Source organism: Trachurus japonicus, chromosome 16 (assembly GCF_045865225.1).
Source record: "Trachurus japonicus isolate A0001 chromosome 16, Traja_1.0".
Lineage (NCBI taxonomy): Eukaryota > Metazoa > Chordata > Actinopteri > Carangiformes > Carangidae > Trachurus > Trachurus japonicus.
The window spans coordinates 10895981-10920578 of record NC_140922.1 but is presented as its reverse complement, the minus strand read 5'-3'; the positions used below and the strand labels follow the sequence as shown (position 1 = coordinate 10920578).

At 42.3% G+C, this 24598-nt stretch overlaps 2 protein-coding genes across 2 annotated transcripts; one reads left to right on the top strand and one right to left on the bottom strand.

Annotated features, from left to right (window-relative positions):
- The first annotated feature begins 479 nt into the window (after nucleotides 1-479).
- On the top strand, nucleotides 480-11002 carry trim46a (tripartite motif containing 46a). Its single transcript, XM_085801299.1, has 12 exons — nucleotides 480-755; nucleotides 1666-1924; nucleotides 2483-2633; nucleotides 3449-3647; nucleotides 3737-3883; nucleotides 3969-4064; nucleotides 4397-4650; nucleotides 4740-4861; nucleotides 4979-5308; nucleotides 6022-6251; nucleotides 7088-7155; nucleotides 8467-11002. Exons 1-12 carry the CDS (start codon nucleotides 696-698, stop codon nucleotides 8918-8920), a joined length of 2370 nt encoding a protein of 789 aa, XP_085657425.1. The 5' UTR covers nucleotides 480-695; the 3' UTR covers nucleotides 8921-11002.
- Nucleotides 11003-16090: 5088 nt separating this feature from the next.
- On the bottom strand, nucleotides 16091-22922 carry slc50a1 (solute carrier family 50 member 1). Its single transcript, XM_085801297.1, has 6 exons — nucleotides 22691-22922; nucleotides 22310-22387; nucleotides 22088-22211; nucleotides 21825-21986; nucleotides 17255-17374; nucleotides 16091-17170 (listed from the first exon to the last, which is right to left on the bottom strand). The coding sequence occupies exons 1-6, from the start codon at nucleotides 22756-22758 to the stop codon at nucleotides 17063-17065; spliced, it is 660 nt and encodes a 219-aa protein (XP_085657423.1). The 5' UTR covers nucleotides 22759-22922; the 3' UTR covers nucleotides 16091-17062.
- Between the last annotated feature and the right edge of the window lie 1676 nt (nucleotides 22923-24598).

Sequence of the window (24598 nt, the reverse complement as noted above, 5' to 3'; positions counted from 1 at the left end):
CCGACACTAGAAAGGTTCCGGACCGACTGGTGCCGTTTTCCTTCACAACACTGCCATCTAACGGCAACACGAAGAACTAGGCCACAAACAATTAAGCAGAGGAAATATTAAGGTTACGGAGGCACAAGAAGAATCCCCCCAAAATTCAAACGATCAAAACGCTGTTGGCAGGAAACCAGGGTTGAATCTATGGGTTAAATTCATACTTTTGGAGGGGGGGAAAAAAAAAGAGAGAGAAAGGAAAATCTGTAAATATAGCCTAGCCTGTATAAGAGTGTGATAATTAGGCCCTATATCAGATTTTATTATGTTTACATCTTCGAACATATAGGCCTACAAATCATTCATTATTGTATTAAAATGTAAGATATGATTCATGTTTATTTGCCAATGCGGCTGATCTCGCCTGCAACCCCGGATCCCCCCACCCCTCCTTCTCTCCTCCCCCCGCAATCCTAATTCTACGACGACTCGTAGCTAGACAGACAACATCAGCGTGTGCGCAACAGCACAGCACAGCACACACCGAGCAACGGAAAAGCACCGAGAGCAAATCTGTAGTCACGGTTCCCCAGCCCGGGCCTGTAAGGTTTGTCCTAACGTCGGTGCGACTGAGACAACCTGTCCCCGGCTTCTCCATCAAAAAAACGAGGTCTACAGTCGCTGCACCGCACAGACGGTGGCATCGTGGAAGCATGGCAGATGCGGAGTTACAAACCTTTACCTCTATCATGGATGCACTGGTTCGCATTAGTGTAAGTATGACGACCTTTTTTTAATTATTATTTTTTTATAGTATCAACCATGTGAGTCAATTTCTATGGACGGAGATATCACATGTAGCCTACACGATGCCCGTTTTTAATCACAGAATCTTTATATTACCCCTCGACAGCCTCTGAATGCTCATGTAGCATGTATGTTGTTTAAGGAATGTGAGTCTATTTCTACCTTTGACATATTTTTGGCACCCAATCAAAGAGAGATGGGTTGTTCAAAGATCTACCATGGGGCTTGGGAGTAAAACCACAAATGTCATAGCCTACCTAAAAAAATCCAAACGTTGAAGCAGATATGGGTGTATGTTTGATGCTTGCAATCAACAACATCTGCTAACAGTAGCTGAAAACGCTTGCTTACGGGCCGCATACGATGAGCAGGCAGAGATGATGCGCGTTGTCATAGAAACGGGATGCTGCGTTCAGCAGCTGCAACACCGGAAAAGGGACTGTGTGTAAAACCGAGGCCGGCGGCCACAAAAAAACTGTAAGCTTAATTTATTTTTATTGACTTGATTCTCCCTGCTTGGATAAAGGCCCCTATACTCTGTAACCAATATGGTATCTGCAAATCTTTTTTCAGAAGTTAGATGACTCCAATCATATTAAGGGAGATTGGTCAACAACTGAAGTGGGAGAATGGTATTTTTCCATTACATCTGCCCATCCTGTGTTTCTTTTTTTTTCTTTTTTCCAGCACCAGCTTACACAACCAGTATCTGCATCAGCTCCCCCACTTGCTTTTGACTCCTACACATTTCATAAGCCTATACATTTTTTCAGGTTACAGGAGGTGAATATAAAGAGCAACTGATTTTTTTTTTAAACTTAAAACCAGTGACTCAGCCTTTCTCTGGTCTGACTCCTTCAATTCTCTACTCTCCAGTCCAACATGAAGAGTATGGAACAGGAGCTGCATTGCCCCGTGTGTGACGAGATGGTGAAGCAGCCCATCCTTTTGCCATGCCAGCACAGTGTGTGTCTGCTGTGTGCGGCCGAGGTACTGGTACAAAGAGGTTATCCTCCTCCAGACCTCCCTCCAGAGCCCCATTCCCCGGCTTCCACCCCCAACACCCGCTCCCCAAGACAAACACGTAAACCCACACCGAGGACCCCTGACCGCCTGGAACGGGTCCTAAAAACAGGTAAAGGACTTGAAGATGATGTGTGTGGATAAGAGTGTTTGGTACAAGTGACTGGGAACATTTATGTGCTTGCAATATAAGTGTTGCTCATGTTTTAATGGGAAAAAACACTGAACATCCAAGTGACAAAAGAGTGACATCATGGTTTGAAAATGCAGAGATTACGGTGTGGTGTGACGCCACTGTCTTCTTAGCATCTGAGTATTATAGATGATCTAGCTGACATCAATATCCTGCTGTACACCCGGAGCCTTATGCATTCACCTCATGATTTATTTAACTGCATGTAGAACAAGGTCCACAGAGGTAAAGGGAGTCAAGGAGGTAGAAGAGGGAGTAAGCATCTATAGAGCAGGTGTTTTTCCTATAATAGCTGTGTAGGCACATAGCATTTCCTCTGCTGTATCCTGGCTTTTATTTACCCCTCTGTTCTATGTAGATACATAATGTGTTTTTCTCTTAGTTCACTTAACAGCTGCCTCATCCTCCATATCAATATTACATTCTCCTCATGCTCATTTTTCCTACACTTCCACTACATCTGTGTCCTGTTCCCAGTGTGTGGAACATACCCAGGGCGGAGGCGGAAGGACACAAACACTCCCCCCATGTTGTTCCCATGTCCTTCCTGCCAGCAGGACGTGGAGCTTGGAGAACGAGGCCTGTCGGAGTGCCTCCGTAACCTCACTCTGGAGCGCATTGTGGAGAGGTGCGCACCTGCACATACACCATAACTACACGATTTGTGGGATGTTTTTGTTTTATTTTGTGCGATTATCGTCATGAGCTTATTAATAGAAGTCAAAAACAAAGTAATCACTGTTTTGTGAGAAAAAAAAAATCCCTTTGACTACTCACTGCAGGCAATGAAGTGAGGCAGCAAATGAAGGGCACAGTCAATACTACTTTATAAATGAGACAGGAAATCATTTGCTGGAAGGAGTTTCAATAATGAATCCTTCCTGTTCCCCTGAGCGGACTGCAGGGACAGCTAAAAACTGCAGTGTTTGACAGCAACAACTCTGGCAAAATGGTTACATTGACAAAAGTTAAGTTGGGGCAACTTTAGATTGAATTACCTTACCCCCCCCCCCCCCCCCCCCCTCGCCTTAAATGTTAATCATTTTCTCCTCTTATCAGTTCAGAAAGTGAAGATCAAAGGGAGAGGAGCTGCTTTTGAAATAGAAGCGTTCTGGCATGGGGGAGTGAGTTATGGGGATAGGCAGTTTCTCAGTTTCACACACAGCAGTATGATGAGTGCAGCTGCTCCCTCCCCAGGCAGTGGTTGTTTTGGTCAGGAGAGTGTGACGATGCATGTTTTACTGCACAGAAAGCACTAACAAGACAGCTGCTGGTGGTGTATCCAGGTCAGGGCAGTTGAATAGCTGGACATCTAACTACTGGAAAGAGAGCAGGGCAAAAACATATAGCTGAAATCTCTCCTTCTTAGCTTGATTTCCTTCTTTACTGCAGTATCACACCAACACCTCCCTTATCTCCCCTGTGCCCCCGTCTACCCTCTAGGTACAGGCACACAGTAAGTCTGGGCAGCATCGCCATCATGTGTGGTTTCTGTAAGCCACCTCAGTCTCTGGAGGCTACCAAAGGCTGCGCTGACTGCAAGTCCAACTTCTGCAATGAGTGTTTCAAACTCTACCACCCCTGGGGAACGCCAAGAGCTCAGCATGAACACATTCTTCCCACCAACAACTTTAGGCCAAAGGTCTGGCTGTTTTTGTGTTTTTTTTTTACGTGACATGCAGGAGCTTTTCTTATGTTGTCACAGTGTGTTCATCCTTGTTTGTGCTCTAGGTCCTAGTGTGCACAGAGCATGAGCAGGAGAGACTGCAGTGGTACTGCCGTAACTGCCAGAGGCTCCTGTGTCCACTGTGCAAGCTTCGACGTGTCCACCATGGGCACAAAGTGTTACCTATAGCACAGGCCTACCAGGCCCTCAAGGTACATTCATGTGAAGTCTGTCACTCTGTCAGGATAGTGGTCAGGATCCAGCTTTGTAATATTTACTTATGTTTCGGCCCTACAGGAAAAGGTCACCAAGGAGGTCAACTTCATCCTGGCCAATCAGGACATCATACAGAGCCAGATCACTCAACTGGAAGCTGCCATCAAACAGATGGAGGTTATTTAGCTTTACTCTGCTTATCGACTTATTCTGCTTTGTCAAAATACCTGTTTCATCAGTATCTACACTAAGTTGTGGTCTACACAACCAATCATTAGTGTTTGTCTTTTAAAGAACAGGCTTTGAATTGAATTCATGTTTTCCTGTTTAGAGGAAAAAGCCTTTTTTTTAACAATAGGATAAAATATGATACAATAGAAGGCACCTTACAGTAATTTCAACTGCAGCTAGGTAAAATAAGTGTGCCATCTAGAGGCAATATGGCACTCCTGTATCAGCAATAGCTAAACCATTGTCTCTGTGTCTCTCTCTTTTTTTTCTGTCGGTAGGCTAACAGTGCAGCAGCTCTGCAGCAGCTGACCCACTGTATCCGGGAGCTGGGAGCGGCTGTAGTGGAGCGTCAGGGGGCTTTGGTTCTGGCCCTGGAGGGATCTCGCAGTAGAAGACAGGAGCTCCTGTCTGCTCAGGTCTCTGAGAGGCGTGGACTGCTGGAACACGCAGGCCTGATGGCCTACACACAGGAGCTGCTCAAAGAGACCGATGCACCCTGCTTCGTTCAGGCTGCCAGAATCACCCACAACAGGTACCTGCAGACTGTCAGCTGAATTCACTGGTTTGGTTTGACTTGTTGACATTTCTCCATCTACTGTGTGTGTGTTTCTCTCCCTCCAGGCTCGTGAAGGCCATAGAACACCTTCAGTGTTTCACTCTCGCTGCCGATCCCTCCTTCAGACATTTTCACTTGGACGCATCCAAGGAGGTGAAACTCATCAACAGCCTGGAGTTCATACGCGGTGATGAGCTTATTTGTTTTTCTATTATAAACCATTCAAAAGTGAAATCCGTGAAATCTCCTTTTGGAGATCAGTAAATGTAACCTGAATTTTTCCATCGCTTTTTCTCATCCGCAGCTCCACTGGCTCCAGTCATTGACACTCAGAAGACATTAGCCTACGACCAGCTGTTTTTGTGCTGGCGCCTCCCTCAGGATTCGGCACCAGCTTGGCATTTCTCTGTTGAATACCAGCGACGAGCCGGAGGAGCTGGAGCCGCGTGGGGCGGCACCAGGTCCCCCAACTCTTTAACGGCGTGGCTGCGTCTGGATGAAGTGAGGGGGGTCAGTGCTGTGATAGATCGCCTGCAGATGGACAGTGTATATGTGCTCAGGGTGAGAGGGTGCAACAAAGCCGGGTTTGGAGAGTACAGTGAGGAGGTGTACCTCCACACTCCACCTGCACCTGGTGAGATATGGAGATCTATTATGTTACATCATACTTCTTTTTTGTTTTACATTTCATTCATTGCAAAACATACACACACAATATATTGATTTGAGTGTTTTTTCCAGAATTGTCATTTTCTCAATTGATCGACTAACATTAACAATTTTCTTTCTCTCCATCCCTTTATTTCCTCCATTCCCAAACTATTATCATTATTTTATTTCAGCATCTTTACCAAAACTTCCTTTTTTTGTTCCGCATCCCAGTTTTATCCCAGTCAGACTCTTTCTGCTTCTGTCTCTCTTGCTACAGGTCTGTCTTTCAAAAATTCTTCACTTTTCATTTATATGTCCATTGTATCTCTTGCTATTATTCCACCTAGTTGTCCTATTACCTAGGTCCTATTACATTAAATCAGTCATTATCTGAATCACTGAAACAACATGTTACCACTACTTTCTTGTGTTCTTGTTAAAGTCACTTCATGTATTCCCGAGTATACCTTTTCTTCTTGATCTGCCTCTTATCCAGCTCCTCTTCCCACTCTTCTGTGTTCTTTTTTCCATGATGTGTTCAGACTTGTTGTAGTCTGACTCTGTTTCAGCTTCAGGATCTAATCCTTCCTTCCTTCCTCGTTTAACCCAACTCGCCATCCCTCCCTCTTTACTCCTCCTTTCCCTGTCATTATGCCTCCTCTCTCCTCTTCCTCCTCCTCCTCCTCCTCCTCTCAGTGTTGAGTTTCTCCTTGGACTCTCGCTGGGGTTTGCATGCTGACAGGCTAGCACTGGGTAAAGGCCAAACCTACGCCCGCAGCGTGCCCGGCCTCGCCCTCCTGCAGGCTGCTGATCGCACACTCACCTCTTGCCACTTGACCTCTGACCTCCTGGTGGCCGACCTGGCTGTCACTCAAGGCAGACACTACTGGGCGTGCTCTGTGGAGCCTGGCTCCTACTTGGTAAAGGTGAGAGGAAGTTTTTCTTTACATTCATAGTTTTTCCTATATAACAAACAGACACACGTGTTACACAAAACACAATAGAGAACACAAAATGAATTGCTGGGTGTCGTGGCACTTTTTTTTTTTTTTACTGAAGTTGAATGACACTTTATCAGCGGGAGTCAGGATTATCTCTGATGCGTGTCCACAATAAATCACATTACTAACAAATCTGTAGATTTTGTTCTCTCTGTTTAACGGAGTCCAGTGATTCCGCAGCATATACTTTGCAGAAAGCTTAATGACCAAAAATGAACCAAAAAAGAACAATTTGCTGTGTGAGTGTTGATTGAATATTTGCTACGGTTTAAAGCAGAAGTAAGCGGAATGTTTGTGTTAATATAAGTCTTAAATAGTTATATCTTCCGACAGCAATCACTTATATAGAGTGTTTGGTCCGAAACACGGGTCTGTCAGTCACTCTGCTCTGCTGTAAGCCGAGGAGAAAACTTCTTTTATACTTCCTTGTATCCCACAAGCTTTATCCAATGAGGAGAGAGAACGGCATGAAGGGCTGTGTGTGCAGCCAAGGGATGCACGTGAATGCGGTGACGTAGGGACGAGGGCGGGGACTGCTAACTCCATCAGCTGACAAGAAGTTAGCCAAAACGACCGGATCGCTTACTTCTGCTTTAATCTGTGTGGTGTGGTGTGGTGTAAGCTCTGTACAAGACTTGAATTCGAGTCAGTTGTTTTTGGTGTTATAATGGGTTATATATGTGTAACCAGCTTCACCTTCCATGCTGACTCAGAGTGGATGTGACTAAAGCTTCCTGTCTGTCTGTTTCTCTCTCTCGCAGGTGGGAGTAGGGCAGGAGGCGAAGCTACAAGAGTGGTTCCATCTCCCTCAGGACATGGCCAGTCCCCGGTAACTACATCTTACTATCCTAAATATACAACACCATGTAGAACCCACACATCGCTTTCAAAGACTAAACTTTGTTTCCTACGACAACAAATATACTGCACTGAACAAGTAAAGGAAATATGAAAGCATCTATATATTTATTGGTAAATGCTCTTTTGATATACAGTATATCTGACTATGAACCGTGCCAGAATTGTCACTTTCCACATTCTTACATCAGAATTTATTGATTTTTATTATGGATGTTTCAGCCACTTGGAGGCAGTGGAAACAACCTTTAAATGCAACACTGACATAATACAACCTGCTGCTGTAAAGGGAGCAGTTGAACAAAACAGTAAAGTTGCAGGTTGTGAAACTGAAACAATGAGGTGAGGATGATGAAATGCTCTGTAGAGCTGAAAACTGTAGAGTCAGGTGATGGTTCCCACGAGGGTTCACAAGTGAAAGCAACACTTGAAAACACAAGGAGAGAACTTCATTCAGTCACATGATTATTTATAGTTTTTTCACAAAATTGTTGGCATTTTTTTTTATTTTGCTTATGGCTTATGCCACTGTGGTTGTATCTACTTTGTTGTTCATTGTTTAAACTCATATTAAATTTGCATAACTATACCAGTAATTTACAGTGTTTCTACAGTGTTTATCATGAGTGGTGTGTTTCACATTTTCATGTGTTTAACCCTCCTGTTGTCCTTCTGGGTCAAATTGACCCAATCTGTTCACTTCCTCCATCCTTCCTTCTTTCCTTCCTTTCTCCCTTCCTTCTTTCCACAATCCTTTTATCCTTGCTTCTTTCCATCATTCCTTCCCTTTGTCCTTTCTTCTTCTTCCTTCCTCTTTTGATCCAGTTGACCTGGTCTGTTCCCTCCCTCCATCTTTCTTTCCTTCCTTTTTCCCTTCCTTCTTTCCTCCCATCGTTCCCTTTGTCCTTCCTTCCTTCCTTTTTTCCCTTCGTCCTTCCTTCCTGCCTTCCTTCCTTCTTTCTTTCCCTTCGTCCTTCCTTCCTGCCTTCCTTCCTTCTTTCTTTCACTTCATCCTTCCTTCCTTCCTTCCTTCCTTCCTTCCTTCCTTCCTTCCTTCCTTCCTTCCTTCCTTCCTTCCTTCCTTCCTTCCTTCCTTCCTTCCCTTTGTCCTTCCTAACTTCCTTCCCTTTGTCCTTCCTAACTTCCTTCCTTCCTTTTGTCCTTCCTTGACCCAGGAAGACAGCAGGAGGGTTAAGTGTGTAGTTTAGTTGTGTTTTCATCCTTCATTTAGCTTCTCTCTTGTTAACCCTAATTTTCTCTCCCTCCTCTGCCTTCGTGCCAGTTGTGACCCAGACAGTGGCCATGACAGTGGGGCCGAGGACGGCCAGGACTCCCCTCCATTCTGCTTTCTCACCATCGGCATGGGCAAGATCCTGCTCCCTCAAGGACACGGTCAAAGTCAGAGTCAGGGGGACAGCCAAAGCCACGGAGGAGTCCACTCCCACTCCCACAGCAGCAGCCACAGCAACATGCCTCACCCTCACACTACTCCTCTGCCGCCCCGACTAGGAGTGTGTCTGGACTGTGATAAAGGACGGGTCACCTTCTATGATGCCCACTCCTTGCGGATCCTGTGCGAGGGACACGTGGATTGCTCGGCGCCGGTGTGTCCGGCCTTCTGCTTCATCGGCGGAGGAGCCCTGCAGCTGCAGGATCTTGTGGCCGAGCGGATCATCGATGAGCCGCCGCCACGCAGGGTAACCATCCAAACACGAGCAACAAACCTCAGTAAATAAATAAGGAGACAGTTCACTCACAGATCTGAGTTTGTTTCATGTCTGTAGAGTAATGGTGGTTCATATTCATCACTTAATGTTAGTTGATGATTAACTGCCTTTGATGCTCTATCGGACTGTCACTGCTGGATATGTTTACGGTTTTTTTTCTCTTGCTATAAATATCTGATGTTATTTTGCATTTGCACTTGAAGATATCAATCACTCCTTTTGGCTTGATTTATTTCATTTTTTCTGCTTTCTTTCTCCTTTACTATGGACATTGTGGCTGAAGTGATTTTAGACTATGCAGAAATCTGTTGACAGGGTGAGTCAAACACCTTTATACTGGTAAAAAAAAAAAAAAAAAAAAAATCAGTTTGCAATGTAAGAAAAAAAAACTCCGCTTTCCCTTTACACTTGTCTTAATTTGTCCCAGAATGTGTGGACACACACAAGTTGCATGCAAGTGTAACTAGGATTCATAACTCACATATATGCAGATAACTGACTGACACCTTGTAAAAGCACCTCAGATGTACTGTACGTCTAATTTTCTATCTTAATTTTTAATGTAGCTTCAACAAGTGTGAACAATGTGTATATAATGCAGAATTAGAGAATGTGAATATTCTTCGGTTGTTGAGTTGTTGAGTGTTGCCGGCTCTAGTCAGGATCACGTGTCTCTGTGTCTTAACAGTCCCACTTGGAATTTTATATAGCCACTGTTTTGCATTTCAAAAGGAAGCGTGTGGCATTTCGGCTGGATAAACATGCTCACAGTTGCCTCTCTGTTTCCAGATTACAATAGGAATGACAGTAAAAAAAAAAAAAAAAACCTTATCATGCTTGTTGACTTATGAACATGCAAATACATTTCAGTGTTTTACATCCTTACGAAAGTTAAAAATATAGATGGCCTACTTGTTCGGTATTAAACTGTGGTGTTCGAGTGATTTGCACATACATATTAATGATCGGCTGGAGGAAGTGGACAGAAGTAGGTCTTTTTGAAGAGCTCTGGTTGACTTTAGATTTGACTTTTTTATCTATAGCTTTTGGTTTTCCCTACTGCAGCTGACAGTAGCTTCTTTACTAACTGACTAAGCTGAAATACAGTTATGTTTGGGGAATGTAAGAGCCCGGTTATGTATCATTTCAGTTCAAGAGATTGTCTATATTCTAATATTTTCAAATCAACTGACTCTGACTGTATTTTGATATATGATATGATTTTCTGGCCTCTGTGAGTGTGCGGGTGAGAGAGTGAGAGAGAGAAAGATAGATATCTGGCTGTGACTTTCATGCTTTCTGATGTGTGTCTGTGTGTGTATCCTGTCTTGAAGAACCTGTCTAGACTCCTCTACGTGTGTTACAGCACAGCACTTGAATGACTTTAGACTGTAGCATCTCAGAAATCAGAATCTACAAATTTAGACTTTGCCTTGCTGGCAGAATGTTTCTATCATGTCATGAGAAACACAATAAATGACTGATAACTGCAGCATGGAGTCACTTTGTGTCCGATAATGAGCACAGTTAAAGCTGATAATGTGAATTGTAGAGAATTCGTATTCACAATATTATCAGTAAATGCTGTGATGTTGCTTTTTTTTCTGCAGCTGTAAACAGGAGAGGCTGTTTTCTGTTTCTCTGATACAGTCCATGTCTTCCTGTGTTTTAGTACTTACACTAACCTCATGGAGAACTCTCTTTGTTGTAAACCTCTGTTATTTTCGTTGTACCACCCTACAGCCAAAATTACAAACATGTCAAATGCAACTGTCTTGTTTAATTGTCACATGCTATTAAGTTGTCACATTTTGACTGACTATAAACAGCAGGACCATACTCCATTAGGGATATAAAAACAGACTCTCTTTGTTAAAGTGTCACGAGAAAACTGATGCCTGTGAGTGCGTGGTGCCAGCCTGCAAGTGAAGGCAAGTGTTAACTCAATCACGCCAGTGTGCCAGACCTGCTTCAACAGGTAAAGTGGATCCTCTTGTGTCACGAGGTTAACATAAAAACTACAGAAAAAAAAAGAAAACAACCGTAGGACTGATACAGAGCAAGGCAAGACAGAGGAGCCAGTAAATGAGCCAGTTTACTGGTAGTCAGAGCTGTGTTTTAACGAGCTATTATGACCCAGACAGTGACAAATAGGGAAATTCCACAAAGGTAAAAAAGTCAAGTGTAGATGTTGTGTAACACCAGAGGGGTTGCTCATTTTCATTATCATTTTACATTAACAAGGAGCTGTTGCAATCCATCTGCGGCCAGTGTGTGCAACATTAAAAACTTGCCTTTAGGGGGCGACATTGTTTGCGCTTTGATTTTTCCACTGTCTTTTGTTTAAAAAAAAAAGAAAAAAGGATCCAGTCAGCAACAGATGCAAAGTCTGTCAACACCGACTTGACCACAAATCCGTGATGACATGTTAGACATTGCAAGTTAAAAGCTTTTAGTCTGTATAGTTCCTTTGAGCCAAACTTTGTCCTATTCGCACCTGGAGGCAAAATATCCTCCCATCTCTCTCTGGTTCTTTCTCTTTATTTCATTTTTTGTACTTATTCATTTGTTAGTGATAATACATTATTAAAACGTACATGCGCTACAACCAGTCAGGTCTGATCTTCATTAATACTCCCAAGGCAGAATGCACTATATTAATCACATTTAGCTGCAGTGAATTTACACCACACACACATTTTGACACAATACAACAGGAAGAGAGAGGAAACCTCCAACATGCAAAGCTACAAAATCAACATCGATTCAAGTTGGAGCTCATTATTATTCCAGACAGGGTTCAACTTGAGTGCAAGATGTGTCATACAGACACAACAACTTAAATGTTTTCTCCCTCACCCTAACACCGTCTCCGCAGGGCTCTGTCTCAGTGCGATTGCGTAATTTCTTAGCTACAGCTAACGTTAGTTTACATGTGTTTACATGACACAACTCCTGCCAACAGAGGTGAATCTGGTGTTTTTCTGGGTGTTTGCACGCAAGCATGTGGGCGTGAAGTTCATCTGAATTAGTGCTATTGTCCTTGTAAGATGATTTAATGATGGGTCTTTTTGATAAACTTAGTCAAAAGATGAATAAGCTACTAATCTACAGTGTGTACCAATAATGGGGGAAAGTGTGTAATTTCAGATGAATACAGATGATGGTGGACTTAAGAGATGTACCATCTATTGTATTTCTCTTTAATGGTTTTATATTGGAGTCATTAACTGTGATGAAACTACAGTATTTGAATAGCGATGTGTTGGCTTTGACTGCCAAAAAAATGCTGAGTGCCATGCAGAATAAGTTCCACACACGCAATGAGATGTAGCAAACTTTCAAATGTGCACACAGTGCAGGAAGCTGCAGAAATGTTTGCTAATGCAAGCACAGACTCCCAGTCCCCTGAACAGCTGTGTCTCCTGTCTTTCCTCAGCACCTCTGCATATCACAATGGACGTGTATGATCTGCCTACAGTACATATATACACACACACACACACACACGTGCAAATGCAAACTCTCCCCCATCAGCCTCCACAAGTTCCATCTGTGATTTGCACTTTTCTCCAAAAGAGAAATCATCAAACAAAATGGCCGAATGGCAGAAGTTTGTGAAGATCATCACCACTACTGCAACTACACTGAATCCTCCACACATACACCCACTCAATCAAATCCAAATCTACTTGATATGGTTGCCATTCAAAAATACATCCAAATCCACACACGCACGCACACGCACACAAACCTGCCACATGTGTGTGTTCTGGGAGGATGCCAAAGTGAGCAAGCATGCTCAGACAGGACCAAAGCCCTACAGGCTCTTTGAGTATTTATGTGTGAGTGTCTGTGTCATTTTTAGACTGGAAAAACATTAACTCTCCATATAAAATCCTTAACTGTCCTAACACCTGCGTGGCTTGATTTTAAGTTGTATTCTTGGCAACTGTAACCTGCTGTCTGCTCATTTTAATTGTACAAGTAAAGAAATGTGAGTAGAAAAAGAAGCTTGTGATAGATGACCTACATTGATATGCGCTGACTTAAATATTGTTCCTGTAATGCTGTTGTTGTCAAATCCAGCTTAAATCTCTGGTGTGTTCTGCTGGTAAAAACAGAAGGATACCTGACAAATGATTTATATCAAAGGTGAAATGTGTATGTTCATCCTTGCTGACAGTGTTTTGGTCCGTAGGCTGTCCCCTGACAGCTTAATGACTGGCTGTCCACATATCACTTCACTCACTGTTCCCATTCTGAAGGACGGCAGAGGCAGGAGGAGGAGGAGGAGGAGGAGGAGGAAGAGGAGGTAGGAGGGGGGAGAAAAACAATTTGGAAGACTGAGACAGGACATACTGAACCACACTCACACCCTCAGGACACACTGGAGGTTCTGCCTGTTTATCTATTTCCGTGGCACAAGTACAGAGCAAAGGTCTTTTAGCACCAACTGGCACCAGTGAAAGAGCTGAAGAGTCACATTTTTTGCATTTGTGATTGTGTTTGTGTCAGAAAAAGGAAGGTGGTCTTTGTGTGTAACCTGCGATGTATGCATTTGAGTTTGTGTGTGAGCCTCTCAGCTGTGCCGCCTCCAGGCCCCGAGGAGAAAAATGCTGATTATAAAATCAAAACAAAGGCGGAGAACTTGGTAAAACTGGGGATAGAAAGTCACTTGCTGCTCCCTGCACATGGCTCTCCTATAAATACCTACAGCACCAAACGCATTTACAAACAAGGGATTGCATGCATATGCAAGTACACCAACAAAAAGCTATGACAGCAAGCTTGTGTATGAATGTTAACAGGGCGACTTTTATATGCGGTTCTTTGTCAATCAATGAAATCTCCTGCATATCAAAAATACATGAAGTGAGACGGCTCCTCTGCTTATAAATCTATAAATCTTAGACTGGCTGACAGTTTCACGAGGCAGGCCTGATTATCACTGCAGATGATCACAGTGTACAAAACATGGCAGTCAATTGTATGACTCCAACATGAATGTGTGTGCAGGACTGTGAAACAACCAAGCCTTTTTTCCAAGGAGTGAGAGGTGAAGGAGAAGAATGATAAATTGAGCAAGAGAAGGAGTAAGATGACATGAGTAAGAGGTATGATTTGGGAAAAGATAAAGAATAAAAACGACAAGAGTGAGAAATGAAATGACTGATGAGTGGAGGAACAATAGCTGTCCTCGGGAATAATTAGATAAATAAGCCGAGGGAGGACTGTGACAGAGACGACTGCGGTGGGTGAGAGGTTGTCAGGAAAACTGAGAGAAGCACATTCCTCCTTTCTCTCTTGTTCTCTTCAAAACAGCAGCTGGGACAGGTGTGCTTTTACTGGTGGCAGAAAGTGCACAGGCTGCTGACTGCCTCCCAGTGTGCTTTGTGTGTGTGTGTGTGTTTATATGCTGAGTGTGCACACTTTCTGGCTGCAGATCTCATGAAAGCAGAGACTTTGTTGTGTGTAATTACTGGGGAAACAAACCCCATAGATCAGAAGTCGCCCATAATGACAAAAATAGACATCTGAATGCACACATGGTGTTTGTTGGGGAGAGATTGTGAGAGTGTCTGTGGAAGAGACAACACTAGTGCACGTGCAGCGTGTGGAAGGCCTAAAGGATGTGTGTGCAAAAGTACAAGAGTCAGCTTGTGTGTCTGTTGTTTAAGGAGACAGTCTCTACTTCAGGAAACAGAGGGATCCTGTTTGTGAGTTGTACTCATTGTTCAGCTGATTATCCCCCGCCCTGCCGCCACCCCCCCACTCCCACTACAACACACACTCATATACAAAACATAGGCCTCATGTTACCATTTGGCCGTCAACCAAAGACATGTACACAAAAGTGTAAGGGCCGTGCTTCGATTTCCTGCCTAACACTTCACATTTTGTCTCTTCACAATAAAGCCACAGTTTCTAATGAGGGGTGTGTCCGGCCAGTCTATCTGTCTCCATGCATTGTCTCTCCAACCCTATTGATGTCTGTCTCTTTTCACCTCAAGAATGGACAACACCTAACACGTCCTGGACTCATCATTTACTCATTTTTCTTACAGCTGAACTGCCTCCGCCTTCCTTTTCCTCTGAAAATGACGTATTAATGCTCACAAGGCCCACACCTTATCACTGCCTCCATCTTCGTTTTATCAAAGCACACTGGCTTAGATTTCAAGTCAAGAGCAGACCTGATGACTATGACGCACTTGTTTACACAATCCCATCCAATTTTTTTTAAATACACTTTTATTTTTGTAAGTAATCCTAAGTAAGTAATCCTACTTTGGTGTTGTTTCCTAGAGGCACAATGAAGCTCACACACACATAGTCCACTACTTTTGTTGATGACTATACCTAAAAAAAAGAGTGATAACGGTTTCTGGAGTAGTTATTAGTTATTTTATGCAAACATGCAAAACATTATGCTAAAAAATGGTAGCAGTGACATTGTTAGCATGTTCGCAAGCTGACTTTTGCATTTAGCTTGAGGCACCATTCAACTTAACAGCTAGCTGTTAAGCATGATGACTGTGGAACAAACCAAACTTGCAACTGTCCATGAACTTCTTTATTCCCGTCCCTGGCTTCAGTGTTTCCCACCTCTATCTCATTTATACATTCTTCTTCTCTGCCTTCTCATCTCCTGCTCAAAGTTTCCCCCTTTCTTTCTTGTTTTCTCTTTCAACTGTAGCTCACTTATCTTGCACTCCCACTCTCCTCAGCTTAGCTTTTCTCCTACATAACACTCAGCTCCAGCACAATGCTGTGTTGTGTCTGTGTGTGCTCTTTCAGGGGGCAGTCTCTTTGAGCGCAGGAAGAGAGTCCAATGTTACACACACACACACATACACACACAAGATGAGAACCTCTGGCGTGGCCTTTCCCACCGCTGCCCTCTCTGTATCAACATACTCACACAAACAAGCTCATTCGCGCTGCTGCACCATCAAACGAGCTTTTCTCTTTCTCTCTCACACACACACATACAGTTATCTCTACAAATCTGCATGCAAGCTCATTACTGCATCCAAAACAAAAACCTTCAAACTACGGCACAAATCCTCCTTATTCAAGAGCCATGTGCGGCCTTCATGCTTTGTTGAGCAGCTGATCATTTCATCTTCACCTTGTTAACAACTTAATATTCAATCGACAAAGAAAAGCCACAGATGGTTAAGATAAAAATTTATTTATGTGGCACCTTTAAGGATCTTACATCGTTTAGAAGTGAGTGAATTACTAATGACACTCAGCTGTTTCATTTGCATAACATATGTCCTTATTACAGATAATAAGGGGAAAAAAGCACAATTATATCACCCATGACAAGCCACGAGAGAAATAAGCATCATTCATTTCTGTAAACAAATCCTGTGGCACTAATCTCATCTAGCATTTTATTTGATCCCACAAGAACTTACAAAAATTGAATTAACAATATAAGTTAACGATATAAGGATTTGGACATAAAGTCAGACATACAGTATATATCCCGTATCAAAAAGATTTAGCCACAATATATATAGAAATCATTTACAAACAAATATAACTTACTGCCACTGATATGACTCAATATTTTGTCTACATGATGATATAGAAGTACCAACTCTGAAGAGACATGAAAACATTGTTGCCTCACCAGGATGTAAATAAAAATATAAAACTATATAGGAAAGCCTTCTACCACACATGTACCAGGGAACAAAGAAACTATATATGTAATATTAAAATAGCAGCCCACAAGTTACAATTCCATAAAATCTTTGGCTCATATGAGGTGAGGAAGATTCAATCCAACTCACTGGATTGGGAAACAGGTTAAGTCTGATGCCATTGATTGTTAATGGCAAACATGAGCTAACAGAAGGCACTTGAAAGACATGGAGAGGAGACACAGGTTTGACACATAGCTGCAGGAAAAAAAATGAATTGACATAATTGAGTTTTCTGTTCACCTTTATACGTATACTTCTCCTAGAAGCACAATACATCATCTCCACTTCATAAGTAGAGTCGCCCTATTGTTTGTTCCCTGTCATGTGACTGTCTCGCTCTATTAAAAGTACAAGACGACTGATAGGAGAGCTGCAGGCAACAGATCTGTCATCTCTTTCTGGTTGCATAACCATCGCCCTCATGTCCTCATATCTGCATAGCCTTATAGGAAGGCGAGCTTTGATTGGCAGGCGCAAATCTCCAAAACAGATAAAATCTGATGAGGCTGGTGAGGATCCCAGGTGTATTCGGAACCTGGAATTCAAATAAAAAACACAAAGATGAAGGTTTTTATTTCAATCAAGAAACAATGTTTAAAACAGCGTTCACTTGTCTTACCACAATATAGTTATCCATTAGCTGCAGGCCGTAGAGAACCCATGAGGTTGAAGTGAAGAAGGTGGCTACAGTCAGGGGAAATGACAAGCACTGCACATTACGACTACGTATTATCTCTACCTAAAAGAGAAGAGAAGAGGAAAGAAATGTAAAAAAAAAAAAATCATGAGAACTATCTCACAACTGCAGTTACCCTTTTGATAAAACATCTGTACACGTCCTTGAGTAGATTCAGGTTGTGTTGTTTGATAAGGGTGTTTCTTCTCCCCAATGTTGCCAAGTGTTGCCTGTTGAGGGAGCTGTCAGGTTTCTCTCTATAATAGTTACAAGTTCTCATGTGAATTCTGTGTCTGTGAACTGAATTGTGATAATATATGGTCAGATTTGGCACTCTAGTAATGAAACTGGATCAACATCATAGCATAAAATAAAGGCAAAACTCCTGTGTGTCCGTCAAGTCAGGTTAGTAGTAGTGCATGTTATCACACAACAATAAACAATCCGGCTTTAGACAGAGGTAGGACCACCTAATTAACATACAGACCCATGAATAACTACATGTAGATAATGTCTACATTTAGAAATTTTCTACAATTTAAAAGTTGGCATCAAAAAAATGTATTTAATTACATATGCTTACAGCATACATTTATACCCATGTCATTTTTTTGTCCTTCATATCAAAAAGGTCTGGCTATAAATTTGTTTTAAACCAACATGATTATCTGTCTGTTTACTTGTCTTCCTCCATCTGATTTCCGTTTAGCAACGTCACCACATGCCCAGTTCTCAGTAATTCATCTTGTGAGTACAATTGTATTTTCACAAACAGGAATGATGACCATGAGTGTTGCACTGACCTGGAATTTCCCTTCAAATACCAGAAGCACATCTGGAATGTGCTGCACTAAATGCCTTGATAAGGATGGCTTCAGGTTTACACTCTGTGTAGTGCCAGCATATATACAGTATATATACACAATGCTGCTTGAAAGTTTGTGAACCCCTTGAGTAGCTTAGATGTTTCTGTTTTTTTAACATAATTTTCTTGTTTATCATCACCAGATTTGATATATGAAATGTCAGGTTTATGTTTATCAATTCCATGTATTTGTTATGAGGGAACTGTGTGAGTAGCCAGCAGACTATGTAAAACGTCAAGTAGAAAATACTCAGGTGAAACACTTGTGGGTGTTCAAGTAATTAATTCAGCAGACCATTCAAATGAAACATCCTTAGGAAAGGTTTTGTAAGATCTGTAAAACAAACCATTTACACATGGAGGGCACTCAGCATCACCGCAGCTCTGCCCAGAAGTGGACGGCCATCAAAACTTTCACCAAGAAGCACCAGAAGAATAATAAATGGGGTAAAAGCTGACCCACACATCATCTCCAGAGAGTTGCAGACCTCTCTGGCAGCTTCTGGGATAAATGTACATGTGTCAACAATCAAGCGAAAAATGAATGGACATGCCATTCATGGTAGGGTTGCTAGAAGGAAGCCCTTTAAACTTTGGCAGAGATCACTTGGACAAACCAGAGGCCCTCTGTACGTCCATTCTCTGGACAAATGAGTCCAAAATCTAATTATTTGGCCAAAATCACAGGCACCACGTTTGGAGGGTTCGCAAACTTTCAAGCTGCACTGTATATATAAAACAGTAAAGAGAAAACAAAAAGTAACTAAGGGGATGGGGCACAAACAGACAGAGACTGAGAATAACAGGAAAACACAGATGAGGGAAAGAAAGGCAGGAAACTGACCGGGGGTCATTTGGAGCTGTGGGGCAGATGGGGGGAAGGAGACAAACAGGATACTAGATGGAACCAAAGGATGATATGAAGACACAAAAGGAAAGAGAGAGGGCAGGGGATTAATTCCTTCACTGATAAATAGCTACACATACAGAGCTGACATTAAAGGACAATTCCGGCTGTTTATATCCCTCAAAACCGCTTTTTTTTTTCACAGACAGCGTCAAATGGCCTTAAACACACACCGAGGGGTTTGTTTACTTCAAGCAAGCCGGCATGTTTGTAAACAGAGAGCTAATACAAAGTCTTGCGTAGTCTCACGCAAGAGTCAAGTTGACACTCTCAGTATGTTTACAGGCAGAATAAACAATATTATCCAGACTTACTCTTACTGCTATGAAGACGTTGCGGCTCTGAGTTGATATTCCTTTGTTGATAAAACAAACGGGGGAGCTAGGCGACCTGTAAACATAGTTAGCCGTCAACTCGACTCTCACGCGAGACTTCGCGAGTTGACGCAAGACTACGCAAGATTTTGTATTACAGTTCCGTTTACAAACATGTCGGCTTTCTTGAAGTAAACAAACCCCTCTGTGTGTGTTTGAATAGCCACCTGATGCTGTCGGTGGAAGAAAAATGTGGTTTTGTGGGATGTAAACAGCCTAAACAGCGGAAATGCTGTCCGCTCCCATTCATCACTGCTGTGGCGATGCAGGGACAGACACAACTACCGCAAAACAGGAGCAATTAAACAGAAAATCTCCAGATTCCTTCTTTTAGACCTAAAATATTAGGAAACTGGAGCCCCAGGTTGAATTTGCCCGGAATTGTCCTTTAAGAGGAAGGCATGCTGTGTATAATAGTATGTAGGAAGTTGTTGTTTATGTGAATATTGTATTGATGTTTGTATAAAACAGCTGAGTGTTTAGGATAAGAGCTTCCTCCTGACTCCTACAGACATGATTTCCTGAATGTACAGATGTGATTCCTATTATTTATTTTAAAAGGTCTTGTTTTGCCTTTTTTAATAATACAGCTCTGCCATGCACATTTCCTAATTTTATCTTTAGTGCTTTTAGAAAATGAATGGTGCCTTTCAGAGATCTTACAATGATGACTTGACAATGTTGCAACTGCCACTTGACTTGTTTTTCTACATTATTACGAAGCAGAAACGCAGCCACATTTAGTTAGAATGACTGACAGCTGACACTGGTGACATAGTGACGCTAAGCAATGACTCCCTCACCTTAGTGTTTATCCACTTTCAAAAGTGTGACAAGTTTGTTGTTTACCACACTTACTACTATTGTCTTACAGAACCAGGAAAAGATAGAAAAGAGCATCCCAGGTTGTGGCTCTATGTCAGATGCTTCGATCAGTGATTGTGTGTTTCAGGGCAGTTGCAGTTCATATTTGCTTCCCTAAGAGCATTTTAGCTGCAGTGTTTCTGGTTTGACAGCAGGTGACAGGTGTGTACTAGAGGTCGACCGATTAATCGTTTTGGCCGATTAATCGGCGCCAATAGGACGTTTTACAAACTATCGGAATCAGCGGAACTTGGCTCCGATAGTGGCCGATGGCTGCAGTTTTTTCCACAGCGCCATAAACTGCTTCTTCCCTGCCGCTCTCTGTCTCTCTGATCACTGAGGGGCGGGGCTGCTCTTCACACACACACAGAGCAGGGGAGAGAGAGAGAGACGGGGCATGTGCAGCGGCAGCAGAGGAGAAGTGAGCGGTGCGACCGCAGTAAGAGAGAGGCGGCAGGTGGAGGGGCTGACTGGAACGAAACTCTCTTGTTATTTAATGAGAAACACTGTAGTATTTTCTTAATCATATAAGGGTTCCTGCATAGATAATGTGGTGGCGGCTGCCACGCTAAATATCTCACCGCCACCAGCTCACGAGTCAGTGTTTTTTTTTTTTCCCCTCCGGCTTTTTGTGCTTTTATTTTGAAAGGACAGTTAGAGAGAGACGGGAAGGAGGAAGAGAGAGCGCCGCAGAGTTGGGGCAGACGCACAATAATGGCTCTTTACACTACAAAGTTGGGCTCTATGGGCTCTACTCGACTTGGTTTAGGTCCTGTTCCATAACAGCCGAGTTCCTCCTCAGCGGGGACGGGGTCGTCATATCACGGCCGCTACGTGCGTCTCGCTCTCTTTTTTCTCTCCTCCCGTCAGCTCCAAACACACTCGTTCAACTCGATCACGATCATTACAGCGTGGTTTTTCTTTTTACAGTCTATGGGTTTTCCACACAGTAGGCTAATTGTAGTGAAACAGTCACCTGTTAATGTACGCCGTAACCACACCACGAGCTAACGTGTCCTGTTTAGTTACAGTCTCCTCTCCTGCAGCGTCACGTCCTCACTACAGCTGTTCTGATGTAAACAAACTCACGTGTGGAGTTCGGCTGTTCGTCACTCACAGGGTCCAGGGATGATTCAGTGTCCCACATCCTTTAGTTTTACAGTAGCTAATAGCTATATATTATTATTTAAAAAAAAAAAATTAAATTAAAAAAAATTAATTAATATATTTATTTTTTTTCGGTTGTGTACAGTGTCTGTGCTCTGCCACAACAGGAAAAGAAGGGAAATTTGCAAATGTTTACATCAATGCAGATTGAAGCAGCAGCTGATGAACCTGCCATCCCCAACAAAAGCCTGATGTTGGTGGATATTAGTGGATTTTACTATTATAATTTCTACTTTGATTTGATTTTTCTGTGAGTGCAATGAAAGAAACATCCTATGGGACTTCGTATGTATAATGTTTCCATTCTGTAGTGTTAAAATTGTGAGCTGTGTGTACCAGGTCGGTGAGCGGCGACAGGTACATGCTGACGGTGACCACGCTGCAGGTGAGGCCCAGCTGGTTGAGCCGAGTCGGTCCCTCAGGAAGAAACGTGGTGAAGTAAAACCAGCAGCAGGTCAGCACCATCCCCGCTGCAATCGTCTGCGACATCACCAGCCTCTGAAACAAAAACACACACAGGGGAGATGCTGAGCTGCTCTCACATCCAAAATAAGCTTGATGTAGCCTCAGTGATGAGCTCTCTGCAGATGCATGCTGACCTTTTGTTTTGTGTACTGGAAATACATGATGATATAAAGGAACTGGAGGAGGGCTCCGATAATGTTGACCAGGACAATTGTCTGATCCACTTTTAGCATCCCATAATACAACCAACCAAGGTTACTATGAAAACAAGAGCAAACATCAGATGAGCACTGAGTGGGATGACAGCGGTACTGAAAGATCAAGGATAATGGACAAACACAAAAACACCCACTCACTTAAGACACGTGGTGAGGAAAGGGAGAAACTGGATGTTGTCAGCACTTTTGGATTCTCTCATCTTCTTTAGGTCGGTCCTAGGAAAACACACACACACACACACACACACACACACACACACACACACACACACACACACCACACACAACACACACACACACACACACACACACACCACACACACACACACACACACACACACACACACACACACACACACACACACACACACACACAAATAACTTTATCAAAAGAGTTCACTCAATCATTCATGTTCAAATTCGATTTTGCTGCCATGGCATCCACATAAAAGTAACAGGAGGAGATGTAGTAGAGTAGAGCTGCCATGTTGCATGTCATTAATCACCGATACAACTTACAGTCCAGTCGAGAACATCCCGACTGAGAACACGATGCAGACCCATGACAGAAGGTGCAACAAATCCATAGAGCGGGAGAAAAAAGTCCACCACAGCAGCCTGTTTGCAACTTTTTACGAGTAGCGTCTGTTTTTAATCACGAAATCTTCGGTTGCATGAAATAAAACACAAACTATAACTACGCTGACGTGCTGCTCCTTCCCTCGCTCACTGTATTTCCGTGTTTGCAAACAGTCCTCGCGAGGTTTCTGCGCTGTGATTGGCCAGCCGGAGAGGACTTGCTCCAATGGGATGCTGGGAAACGATGGCGTCGATTGCGCGTTACGTCACCACGCTGCAAACGTTTAGTGGAGAGGCTGATGGATGTAACGCAGGCAGTGATTAGTATTCAATATTCAGTGTTCAATAAAGCCACAGATTTTGTTCATGTTAGTTAGACATAGGCTATAAAGAAAAAGAGATTCTCTGTGTCAAAGCTGTAAACAAGAATCAAAATAATGATCAGCACATCCAACAAATGTTCAGTAAGATAATTGAAAATGCACTTCAGTGTTCTTTGAAGTTAGTTTTATTTATTATCATTAAATAAGGGTTTTGTTTGTTTGTTTGTTTTGGTTTTGTCTGTCTGGCATTTAAGAAACTGGGACATTTTCATATTTCTTTTTCTTTTTTTTTAAATATCATATTCACATTTGAGAAGCTTGTATCAGAGATTTTTTTATTTTATTTTATTCATTACTATATATATATATTTTAATCAATCCATTGTCAGTTATTTTTCTGCCATTCTGCTAAATGATCTATCCACTAATCTTTTCTGCTCTGGAGAATAGGCCTACTGGTTGGCTTCTGGGTGCCTGGGGAAATAATGAAAATGAGCTAAATAGTGGGGATCAGGGGCTAATAAAGGCTGCTATAGGTACTGAGTTGCATAATTTGATCTTGACCGGTCTTGTTTTTATTTGTCCTCTCTGAATTCCTCATGCTCATGGAAATGTGACACAAAATTTCTGCAGTGCTCCTTTAGAGCAGTTTGAGGAGACGGAACATGTCTGTGCTCCACTGACTTACACAAGTGATCACAAGCAGACTAAGTTTTGTTTTAGAAGGTCACAATCCATTAAGGTTGGAACCGCTTTACATAATTAAGGACATATACTAGGTGGCCTAGTTTTTAAAAATTTCGAAATACAATGTTTTTAGTGTTTAAAATGACAATTAAAACATACTTGGCTGCAGGGCACCAATGTAATTAAATGTTTAATTTCATTCCTATCTATCATTTTTCAGCTACTCAGTGAACTATTCAGGTGACAGAGTGTCATTTCATGCATATTACATCCAGAAATTAAGAAGATTCATTTTCAAAGTTGTGAATTAAAACATTAAACTTCCACAGCCTTCCAAAGTTTGGGTGAATTTAATGCTAATCACCTAAAATGTTGGCTGGATGAGACTTTCTGAGCCATCGCTGCAAATCTCTTGCCACAGGCTCTTTTTTCACTCACTTCTCTGAAAACGTCTCTGTGACTTGACCTTTAACAACTGTCTCTGGTGGATAAACTTCTCACTTTTTCTTCAGTTTCTTTTAAGTTTGCATCTGTTTGACATTTAATTTTTTCTGTGATTAGTTTTAATGTCAGTTCTGTATAGTTGCTGAACAACATTAGCATTCGGGTGTATATTGGAGCTGGAATGTATTTTCTGTCTAAGAGTATGGTTTTTATGTACAGCTCTTCCACTTTCTTTATGTGATTTACAAACCAAATAAATGTCTCTCTTTGTCTAGCTGTGGTAGGTATTCATAAATCCTCATCCAACCTAACACAGTTTTTCAGTGATAACCCTGTTTTATATGTTGCTTTAGAATCAGTCACTTGACACTGCAGGAGCTATTTTCTATCGCTA